The sequence below is a fragment of the Protobothrops mucrosquamatus genome, unplaced genomic scaffold, assembly GCF_001527695.2.
Source record: "Protobothrops mucrosquamatus isolate PMUCROS unplaced genomic scaffold, P.Mucros_1.0 scaffold6, whole genome shotgun sequence".
NCBI classification, from domain to species: domain Eukaryota; kingdom Metazoa; phylum Chordata; class Lepidosauria; order Squamata; family Viperidae; genus Protobothrops; species Protobothrops mucrosquamatus.
In genome coordinates, this window is record NW_015386393.1 from 4,140,688 (window position 1) to 4,152,634 (window position 11,947).

An 11,947-nucleotide genomic window follows, 5' to 3' on the forward strand; every position below is an offset into this window, starting at 1 on the left:
CTCCCACTCCTAGCCCACCGAGACGCCGCAGCATGATATCGTGGTCTACGGTATCAAAAGCCGCTGAGAGGTCCAAAAGAACAAGGACAGAGGAATATCCCCTGTCCCGGGCCCTCCAGAGATCATTAACCAACGCGACCAATGCCGTTTCCGTGCTGTGCCCCGGCCTGAAGCCCGACTGGTATGGGTCTAGATAGATAATGATGATTCCAATTAAATGTTAATAAACATTTCAGGGCAGTTTCATAATGATACTGAATATCAAAAAGAGCATGTGCTGGATGTGTTCAAGAAGACTCGACAGTTGCCTTGTTGCTTTAAAATACAGGTAGTCCTCGACTTACGACTGTTCATATAATAATGGTTCAAGTTAAGATGGCTTTGGAAAAAGTGACTTACAACCTGAATTCATACTTATCCCTGCTATCACATGATTGCAATTGGCTCACATTTATGACTGATTTAAGCATCTTATGGTCCAGTGACTGATTTGCAACCATTTTTTTTCTAATTTCCAGCAAAAAACAGCCCATTGAGGAAGCTGGATTCAATTAACAAACTTGTGATTCACTTAATAACCATTGTAAAAATTGTCATAAATTCTGGTCTGACTCAATTTATAACCGCAATGATTTATGATGGACATTCCAGTCCCAAATATAGTTGTAAACTGGGGACTACCTGTAGATTCTTAAAATGAGTGGGGGGTTGGTTTCAATAACCCATCCAACTTTAGGATTTGTTAACTGAGGTCTGGATTGGGAAAAGGGCAGGGGTGGACTTGATCCTAAATGAGTAGAGATTAATAATCTCAGAGAAGTCAGGATTTATTCTTTTTTTAACCTTACCTTCCTTCCAACACACAACCAAAGCAGGTTAAATAAAAGGTTAAAAGACACAATTTAAAACACAATTATAATTTAAAATAATACCTATCAAATTATTTTAGACACCAATGAGCAGTGAATGTGTCTGCATGAGTATGTTTATGCATATATATGTATCTCCTACCAGCAGAAAGTTAACCACAAGAGAATTGTGATTTTTATCTAGGCTGGTTAATCTGACCTAGGTAAGCAGGGAGTTCCAAATGCACACGTTTAGTAGGGATGATCCCCAATTACTCTTGTTGTGTCAGATCACTGCATCTATTCTACATACATTTAACTTTAATTATAACTGACAGTGGTTTGTGTATTCCATTTTTACCTGACTTCATTGCTTACATTTGAGCTGTGTACTGTATAGATAAACCTGCCAACACAGCATAATCTTTCGGGTGTAAGAGCTCATAAAAATATGTGCCATAATCAATCTGCCGAAAGTCTTCAAGGACTCACATTGTACCACTTAATGGGATGCACTTGAGTTGGGTTGATCAACTGCACAATCCCAACCAGTTGTGATTTCCTTTAAAATTTGTGGTCAAAACACTCCAAAGCTTAGTCCTAGCTGAGAATTGAACATGTTGTTGTTGTTATTATGTCCAACTTTTCACAACTCCATGGATTGCAGCACACCTGTCCTCCCCTGTCTCCCATAGCTTGCCTAAATTCATATTCATTGCTTCGATAACACTATCTAGGGAAGAATAGAGCTGGAAGGGACCTTGGAGGTCTTCTAGTTCAGCCCCCTGCTCAAGCGGAGAACCTATACCATCTCAGACAAGTGACTGTTTTGTCTCTTCATAAAAACCTCCAGTGATGGAGCACCCACGATTTCTGAAGGCAAGCTGTTCCACTGGTTGATTGTCCTCACTATCAGGAAGTTTCTCCTTAATTCCAGGCTGCTTCTCTCTTTGATCACTTTCCAACCATTGTTTCTTGTCCTGCCCTCTGGTGCTTTGGTGAATAACGTGACCCCCTCTTCTTTGTAGCAGCCCCTCAAATACCGGAATACTGCTATCATGTCTCCCCTGTTTCTTCTTTTATTTAGAGTAGCCAAACCCAGGTCCCACAGCCATTCTTCGTATGTTTTAATCTCCAGGCCTTTGATTATCTTAGTTGCTCTTCTCTGATTTTTTTCCAAACTCTCAGCATCTTTTTTGTGATATGGTGACAAAAATTGGCTGCAGTATTCCAGATGTGGCCTTACTAGGGTTTTATAAAGCGGTACTAATACTTTGCGTGATCTTGATTCTATGCCTGTTTATACAACTCAGGATTGTATTAGCTTTTTTGGCTGCTGCTGCACACTGCTGGCTCATAGTCAAGTGATCGTCCACTAGGACTCCAAGGTCCCTCTCAGTTACTGTTTTTAAGCCAGGTCTCGCCCAATCTGTACTTGTACATTTGATTTTTCCTACCTAAATGTGAAACTTTGCTTTTCTCCACACTGAAACTCATTTTGTTGGATAGGGCCCATTGTTCATGTTTGTCAAGATCTTTTTGGATCCCGAGTTTGTCTTCCGGGGTGTTGGCTACTCCTGTCAGTTTGGTGTCATCTGCAAATTTGATAGTTCCCCTTCAATTCCCTCATCTAAGTCATTTATGAAGATATTGAAGAGTACTGGGCCTAAGACGGAACCTTGCGGTACCCCGCTGCTTACTTCTCTGTGTGTGGATGTGGTGCCATTGAGGACTACTCATTGAGTACGGTTTGCCAGCTAGCCCTAAATATTAGGCATATGAGGTTGGTCCTGATATGAGTTTCCTCTCTTCGGAGAGCTTTGTTACTTTTTCTTAAGTCTATGCTCCTTTCATCAAATCTGTCATGATAATAATAATAATAGTAAAGTTGGAAGGGACCTTGAAGGTCATCTAGTCCAACCCCCTGCTCAGGCAGGAAACCCTATACCATTTCGGACAAATGGCTGTCCAGTCTCATCTTAAAAACTTCCAGTGTTGGAGCATTCACCGCTTCTGGAGGCAGGTTGTTCCACTGGTTGTTCTCACTGTCAGGAAGTTTCTCCTTAGTTCTAGATTGCTTCTCTCCTTGATTAGTTTCCACCCGTTGCTTCTTGTCCTGCCTTCGGGTGCTTTGGAAAATAGCTTGACTCCCTCTTCTTTATGGCAGCCCCTGAGATATTGGAACACTGCTATCATGTCCCCCCTGTCCTTCTCTTCATTAAACTAGACATACCCAATTCCAGCAGCCGTTCCTTATATGCTTTAGCCTCCAGTCCTCTAATCATCTTTGTTGCTCTTCTCTGTACTCTTTCTAGAGTCTCAGCATCTTTTTTACATCGGGGTGACCAAAACTGGATGCAGTATTCCAAGTGTGGCCTTACCAAGGTATTGTAAAGTGGTATTAATGCTTCATGTGATCTTGATTCTATCCCTCTGTTAATGCAGCCCAGCACTGTGTTGGCTTTTTTGGCAGCTGCAGCACACTGTTGGCTCATATTTAGGTGATTGTCCACTAGGACTCCAGCTGCAGAGAATGGATGGAGAGATAAAGGCAGACTCAGCGCCTTGTAGTTATACTGCGCTTGCCCTTTGCACAAACTTTAGTCTTAATTACTTTTCCCGCCCTACTTTAACTCTTGCGCGTGCGCAGTATCACGGTGAAGAAAGCAAGGAGAGCTGGGGAATTTATTTTATGGCCCTGTGTCTTTAAATTCTCCTCCTCCTTCTTCTCCTCTCCCGCGCGTGTGCAATCTCTCCCCTTCGGCTCTCGGTCTCTTCGCACATGCGCAATACTGTCCACAAGCCGCGTGCCTAATACGTCATCTCCCAGAGCCGGTCCAGGGTTTTCTTTGCGACAGCACAGCGGTCCCATCAGGGAGCGTCATGGACGACGAAGAAGAGACTTATCGATTATGGAAAATCCGGAAAACAATTATGCAGGTCAGGAGGAGGAGGAAGAAGATTGGGCCCTGGGAATGGGGTAGGGCGGTTGTGTGGGTGCACACAGATGACAGGGTTTGCCATTCTGAGTTCAACGTTACGGAGGGAGAAATGCCCGTTCCCTTTATTTTATATTTTTCTTAATTGGCTTCGGTTTTCCCAAATCGTATACAAAAATATTTAAATATTTGTTTTATTTGGATTGTTTTAAAATAGGTAATTGTAAGCGTTCCGGCTTATTTGCAATTAATACATATTGTGCTATCATCCAAGCTACAAAATTACTGTATTAGTTAAAAAAAGAAAAGATAGTAACTTTGTAATAAAGTTGCAAGTTTGGGATGGGGCAAGTCAAAATCTGTCTTAACGTAGCAGTAGCATCTACTATTAGTCAACTTTGGAAGATCTCAGAAAACTAAAATCAGATCAAAGGCTATTAAATAATCCTAGATTAGGAAAATGAAAAACCGTCTAAATGAAGACAAACCGTTTCCATACTGTTGCCAAGAAAACTACATTAATGCATCCATATGTAGTATTTACCAGGACTCATGACTTAAGGGAAACTATTACCTTCTTTGAATGAGAGTGGGCAAAAAAGGGGGAGGAAACATCGAAGAACTAGTGAGGGGGATTTCAGAGTTGATATATTTAGATTGCTGGCAAAATTAGTCTACTTTTGGAGGTTACTTTATAATCAAAAGTTGCCTTAGAACTTCTTTGTATAGATTCTTAAATGAATGGTTCACTATTTTGCCACTATATTTACTTGCAGCCTTCAGTATAGTGTTATATTAATATTTAAACTGACTTTTTTTGGTCCTTAAATCAGCTGTGTCATGATCGAGGCTACTTGGTAACACAGGATGAATTGGATCAGACTCTGGAAGAGTTCAAAGCCCAGTTTGGTGATAAGCCAAGTGAAGGGCGTCCTCGGCGTACTGATCTCACAGTGTTGGTGGCCCACAATGATGATCCTACTGATCAGATGTTTGTCTTTTTCCCAGGTGATTATACTAAAATAGATTTGGTTATTACTTCCAGAAACCTGTTTGATTGCATCTTCATTCCTTCTTTCTTTTCTTGAATTAATTCAGTGATATTTTTATTCAGTTTTTGTTTGTTTCTTCTTTCATAGCTTGCAGTTTCTAAAAGCCAGTCTTTTCTTTGAAGATCTAGAATGACCTGCTTCGACTAGGTCTCCTAAGAAAGTAGAAACAGGCGTTGTTTCAAAAGGAAGCTTTATTGAGAGTTAGTGATAGCAGTAGAGCAAAGCAAGGTCTGAAGAAATTGCGCACGAAAGGTTACATCATAATACCCATTCAGAACTCCTCCCCTCAATATCCAACTGTCCGGGTGGAATCCAGCCAATCCACAGATGTTAGGCTGTTTTGAGTCGCTGGTGATTTAGCGCCCATCTCAAGGTCTCTCTTGCTTTCGTTTCCCAACGGTCCCAGCCTCCGTTGTCTGAGGATAAGGCAGATGACTTCAGGTAACGTTCCTTTCTCACGAAGGGAGGGCATCCCAGAAAGGACAGAGTGCAGCAAGGCAAAATACATTCCCCAGGCAAGCAGCCCCCCTCCCACCAGAATGGCAGACCCCCAAAAGCTACAAAGGCAAATAGATAAAATGCAGGCAAATACATTGGGATACGTAAGGGGGGGGTGTCTGACACCATCCCTCTTCATCAGTTCTTTCTGCCAGCTGACTTTTACTATATGTGTATCTTTTATTAATTTTTAAAAACACAGTAGATGCACCAGCGAAACTGGCATATTAACTTTTTTATTTACTGTAATGTCTATTAGCAAGGTAGAAATGAAAACAGTTTGATCAATACTCTTATAGCAACAAACTACACGTTTTAGTATGTAATAAAATTTTTCTGATGATAACAACTGTTTCATGATGGAGTGCATTTATTCCTGAAGGCGGTGGCATCTGTTTTGAAACAAAAATTATATTAAAGGCCAGTTAATGACCAAGCAAAAATTTTATACCCTTAAGAGAGATTAGACACCATCTAATTTCCTTTTCTAAAAATCTTACATAATGGATAAAATGTTCACATATTCATAAGAATAATATATGAATGAGGTTTGATATTCATAACTTTTATCTTCCACAGCTGTACTCATTTCTCAACTAAAACTGCTTTTGAAGTACATAAAAATACATGGTATTTCATTGGACAGTTTAACAAATACTTAATCCTCTTTCTGTTGTTTTTGATTATACGGTAAGACAGTGAAACAGCCATCGTGTTACTGGAAATTTTATTTGGCTAAGATTCCAGCCTCTGAAATTAGGGTTGTTTGAAACAATGGGAGTTGCAGGCTTCCCGCTTTACTATTAAACCTTTTATTTAATATTAAATGAGAGCTTGAATTCTAATCCTGAAGGCAGATGTCAGGCCTAATGAACAAAGTATTTTACTTCATGGAGATTCTCCACTTACAAACCAACAAAAATCTCTTTTCAGAGGAACCAAAAGTTGGGATTAAGACCATCAAGATGTACTGCCAGCGAATGCAAGAGGAAAATATTACCCGGGCCCTGATTGTGGTGCAACAAGGCATGACTCCATCTGCCAAACAGGTACCTTAGTCTAAATGGATAGAAGGGATGTTGCTATAATCTCATTGCTGGCTAAGGGATTTTGACCTTTAATTTTCACGGAACAGTGATCTCTTATCGGGGGAAGGCTATATCCCAAGGCGTGGGCTTTAATTTTGTTGTTGTTAGTTGCGAAGTTGTGTCCGACCCATTGCGACCCCATGGACAACGTTCCTCCCGGCCTTCCTGTCCTCTACCATCTTCTGGAGTCCATTTAAGCTCACACCTACTGCTTCAGTGACTCCATCCAGCCACCTCATTCTCTGTCGTCCCCTTTGTCAACGCTGCAAATACTGTATATTCTTGCTTTGACAATATGCAGAACTGTCTGGTATTTTTATAGTTAAATCAGGCAACAGTGAAAGCCCGGGAAAAAGAAACCGGAAGTAAATCACATCTTCCAATTAACTTGGAAGATGTGAACCATGACCCCAAAATAGGGGCGGGGAAAAATGCTTAGAATGTATGTGTAACGGAAAAGAATCCAGATCTAAGCATTTCCACCATGCCATACTGACGTCTCTGTAACCTTAATAAATGCTTTTAGGGAAAAAATATGCCTGAAAGTCCTTTTAAGTGTTTCGTTAATCAGACACATGACACCCTTCTTCTATTGCCCTCCATCTTTCCCAGCATCAGGCCCTTCTCCAGTGAGTCCTTCCTTCTCATTAGGTGGCCAAAGTATTTGAGTTTCAACTTCAGGATCTGGCCTTCTAAAGAGCAGTCGGGGTTGATCTCTTCTAGATCTCTTCAAGAAAATTGGAGATATGAAGGGAACGTTTCATGCAAAGATGGGCATGATAAAGGACCAAAATGGCAGGGACCTAACAGAGGCAGAAGAGATTAAGAAGAGGTGTCAAAATTACACAGAAGAACTATACAAGAACGAGCTTAGCGTCCCTGATAACCACGATGGAGTGGTCACTGACCTCGAGCCAGACATCCTAGAATGTGAAGTGAAATGGGCCTTAGGAAATCTGAGCAACAACAAAGCTAGTGGAGGTGACAGTATTCCGAGAACGTCATTGAAATCAGAAAGTTCTCAGAATCTGTTTCCCGACCATCTTAATATTTGTGCACATTTCTCACCTTTATGGATGCCACCATATCACTGAATAAGCCCATCTGAAATAGCATAGGATCGTTCTAGTGGACAATCGCCTAAATGTGAGCCAACAGTGTTCAGCAGCAACCAAAAAAGCCAATACAACCCTAGGCTGCATTAACAGAGGGATAGAATCAAGATCATGTAAAGTATTAATACTGCTTTATAAATTAGATCACACTTGGAATACCGCATCCAGTTTTTGATCACCACAATATAAAAAAGATGTTGAGACTCTGGAAAGAGTGCAGAGAAGAGCAACAGAGATGGTTAGGGGGCTTGAGGCTAAAATGGTTGCAGGAACTGGCCATGTTTAGTCTAGTGAAAAGAAGGACCAGGGGAGACATGATACGAGTGCTCCAGTATTTGATGAGCTGCCACAAAGAAGAGGGAACCTATTCTCCAAGGCACCTGAAGGCAGGACAAGAAGCAATGGATGGAAACTAATCAAGGACAGAAGCAACCTAGAACTAAGAAGAAAGTTTGAGCTTGAGCTTTAAGATACCAGTAAGAGGATTTGCAATCTTTGTCTCTCTTTCTCTCCCCTTTTCCCATCAAGTCTCTTCCTAAATACTGAAGTCCCTTTCTTAATATACAGCCCTAACTGCTGCCTTCCTTTCTCTCTCTCTTAGTCTCTAGTAGACATGGCTCCCAAGTACATCCTTGAACAATTCCTTCAACAGGAACTGCTAATCAACATCACTGAGCATGAGGTGAGGAAGGAGGGTTTTTTTTGTGTGTGTTGGGGACATTGGTTGGGCCTGGGAGGAGTGCATTGAGAGGAACAAAATAAGCTCTGTTCTCATTCAGTTGACAAAAGCTGTTTCTGTGGTTATTTGCCTGGAAGAGTTTTCATGTGCATAGTAGAAATCTAGCTATTTCCACATTGTGTCATTCTTTTCTTTCTTTTTGCCACTACAGCTGGTTCCAGAACATGTTGTGATGACCAAAGAAGAGGTGACAGAATTACTGGCCAGATAGTATCTTTTTTTCCTTTGTACTTACTGTTTTGAGTATCTTCCTCAGTTTTCTGCTTGTTCTGAGTTAGGTTGCTATTTTTCTTTCAGATATCAGACAGGGGTTGAATTTTCTAGCATTATCCTATGTTAAGAGGAAACTGTGTCCAGGCAAATATGTGTAGGATTTTAATATGAATATAGAGTTAAAAGGATAGTCTGGTCTTCTTGATTTTGGGTTTGGATACAGCCTATAAAACTAGAAGCATAACAGATTTGGAAGTAAACTCAATGTATGAGTAAGCATGCATTCCGTTGTCTGAAAACAGCTCCATTGACACGCATTAGTTTTCATGGTTCAGATTGTAAGCCTGGTTTTACAAAATGCATTCCACACAATATATCGAGTGCAAATTAATCACGTTGCTTAAAGCAGGGGTAGTCAACCTTGGCTCTTTTATGACTCGTGGACTTCAACTCCCAGAATTCCTGAGCCAGCTGTGCTGGCTCAGGAATTCTGGGAGTTGAAGTCCACGAGTCATAAAAGAGCCAAGGTTGACTACCCCTGGCTTAAAGTGAAGCTTTGATTCACTCATGACGCTAAAACAGGCCCTGGATTTCTATGTTCCCCCAAACCATAATTTAACAACTTTATTTAGCTTAACTAACAGGTTGGGTGAAACAAAACAAAATATACTGTGATCCTGGCAGAGAAAGAAAAAAAAAGGTCCTGTTTTTACATGGTTTGAAATTTTTTCTTTAACTGTTGTTGTCAGTAAACTAAGGGAGAATCAGCTTCCAAGAATACAAGCTGGAGATCCTGTGGCTCGCTATTTTGGAATTAAAAGAGGCCAGGTAAGGAGCAGAGAAAGGGAGGCTGAGGATATGTCCTTTCCCAAAGGCTTTGATAAATACAGTATATGGAGGTTATAAGTGGTAATAAATTCTGATATCTAAATAGAAGCTCAGGAAGAGTGCAGAGAAGAGCAACAAAGATGATTAGGGGACTGGAGGCTAAAACTTACAAGGAACGGTTGCTGGAATTGGGTATGTCTAGTTTAAGGAAGAGAAAGACGAGGGGGGGACATGATAGCAGTCTTCCAGTATCTCAGGGGCTGCCACAAAGAAGAGGGAGTCAAGCTATTCTCCAAAGCACCTGAAGGCAGGACAAGAAGCAACAGATCGAAACTAATCAAGGAGAGAAGCAATCTAGAACTAAGGAGAAATTTCCTGACAGTTAGAACAATTAACCAGTGGAACAACCTGCCTCCAGAAGAGGTGAATGCTCCAACACTGGAAGTTTTTAAGAAGAGACTGGACAGCCATTTGTCCAAAATGGTATAGGGCAGGGCTTTTCAACCAGTGGTACGGGTACCACCTGTGGTACATTGGCACCTGGCAGGTGGTACGCGACCATCCTAGAAAAGTGGTTGCGGGGGAGAGAAATGAGCTGAATCGGTGGCAGCACTGTACAAGCCTGAGCGAGAGATGGCTGGAGCTGCAGGGCTGTCAGGGCTCAGCGGAAGCACCAGTATCAGTGCCGCTTTCCAGCTGATTGGCGCTTCTTTGGGGCTGTCAGGGCTCAGTGGAAGTGCCAGGATCAATGCCAGGCTCCAGCTGGAGCTCGGCGCTGATCCTGGTGCTTCTGCTGAGCCCAGAACAAGCGCCGATCAGCTGGAATGTTGCAGCATCTCCAGGGTCTTGTGATTTACATTCAGATGCTTGGCAACTGATTCATATTTATGACGGTCTCAGTATCCCAGGTCATGTGAAGTGACCAAAACCTGCTGCAACCACCCAGCGGACGGGGGGAATAAAAACCAAACATCCCCCCGCCCCACCCCTGCTGCCAATCCTCAATAGAAATGCTCATAACAATGAAAACCTTGGACAGGAGGAAGAGCGCCGCTGGGTGTCTTGCTCAGCTGTGGCTTGGGGGGCACTTTTTTCAGTCCCATTGTAACTTTGAACAGTCACTAAGCGAACTGTTGTAAGTCGAGGACTACCTGTACTTCATCACTTTTTTCCTTTTTTTGGGTCATCAAGTTTTTAACACCTTGCTAGGCGACTGGTGGGACTCGGATATTGCCATATCCTAAAAGTGGTACAAGGGGTGAAAAGGTTGAAAAGCCCTGGTATAGGGTTTCCTGCCTGAGCAGAGGGTTGGACTAGATGACCTCCAAGGTCCCTTCCAACTTTATTATTATTATAATTGTTTATTATTATTATTATTATTATTATTATTATTATTATTATTATTATTATTATTATTATTATTATTATTATTATTATTATCCCTATGATGGGAGAGAGAGAAAAAGAGAAGGAATTTTTTGGTTTTTATATTTCTCAGAGGCATCTACTTGGATTAAATGGACTTTTAATACAGTTCACTTGGGCTTTTGTTAGATCAGTGTTTTTTTTTCTGCCTTCTTCTCTAAATCCATAGGTGGCAAACATTGCTTACACACTCCTTCCTATTTTCCCCACAACAACAATCCTGTGAGATAGGCTGGGTGGAGAGTGTCTGGCCCAAAGTTGCCAAATCCAGGATACTTGGAGGGATCAGGTTGGGTGAAGGGTGAACCTGTTTGATCTGTATAACAGATTGCATGATGAAATCCTGTCCATCAGCCATCTCACACGGATTCATTATATAACCAATCCAAAAAATAATCGGAATATTTTTTTCTGTTGTTTATGTGGTTTCTTCAGGTGGTGAAGATCATTCGGCCCAGTGAAACAGCCGGGCGTTACATCACTTACAGGCTGGTGCAGTAGCCAAGAAGTGTCATGTAAGGTACTTTAAAATGCTTCATTATCTTAAAGGTTGTTAAAATAGACAATCCTCCGTTCCTCTTTTATGCTTCCTTCTGCTTTGTCTGCTTCGTGTTGACCAAAGGATACAAAGGTTATAACAGGAGCAGGATTTGGGTGGTTGAGATTTTATGTATCTTTGTTATTCATTCTGATTGGCAGTGCTGATAAAACAGTCTATAGTTTTCTTTTTTCTCTGGAGCAGAGCCAGGTTGGGGGGGGGAGGGGGAGACATTTGCAAGTCAGGAGATCATCTGTTGTGGGACTGAAACTCCCATCAAATCCTCATCAACATGGCCAATAATTAAAAGGTTGAGAAAAATCTAGAGGAGACTAGATTCTTCTCAATCATAAGATGCTGTATGGCTGTGAAAGTTGGAGCATAAGAAAGGCTGAGCGCCAAAGAATTGAGGCCTTTGAACTATGGTGCTGGAGAAGACTCCTGCGAGTCCCCTGGACTGCAAGTCGATCAAACCGGTCAGTCCTAGAGGAGATCAACCCTGACTGCTCTTTAGAAGGCCAGATCCTGAAGTTGAAACTCAAGTACTTTGGCCACCTAATGAGAAGGAAGGACTCACTGGAGAAGAGCCTAATGCTGGGAAAGATTGAGGGCAATAGAAGAAGGGGACGACAGAGAAGGAGGTGGCTGGATGGAGTCACTGAAG

General features: G+C 41.7%; 1 protein-coding gene across 2 annotated transcripts in view; it reads left to right on the forward strand.

Moving 5' to 3' along the window:
* Positions 1-3,663: 3,663 nt before the first annotated feature.
* The window catches only part of POLR2E (RNA polymerase II subunit E), a 10,581-nt gene continuing 2,297 nt past the window's right edge, over positions 3,664-11,947 (forward strand). Inside the window, exons 1-7 of one of the 2 annotated variants that reach the window (XM_015810008.1) lie at positions 3,664-3,788; positions 4,621-4,795; positions 6,271-6,386; positions 8,142-8,222; positions 8,431-8,489; positions 9,242-9,320; positions 11,181-11,265. In XM_015810008.1, coding sequence (XP_015665494.1) covers positions 3,732-3,788; positions 4,621-4,795; positions 6,271-6,386; positions 8,142-8,222; positions 8,431-8,489; positions 9,242-9,320; positions 11,181-11,246 — 633 coding nt within the window. In that variant the 5' untranslated portion in view covers positions 3,664-3,731 and the 3' untranslated portion in view covers positions 11,247-11,265. The remainder of the gene's footprint in view (positions 3,789-4,620; positions 4,796-6,270; positions 6,387-8,141; positions 8,223-8,430; positions 8,490-9,241; positions 9,321-11,180; positions 11,266-11,947) is intronic. The other variant, XM_015810007.1, reaches the window with a different exon arrangement.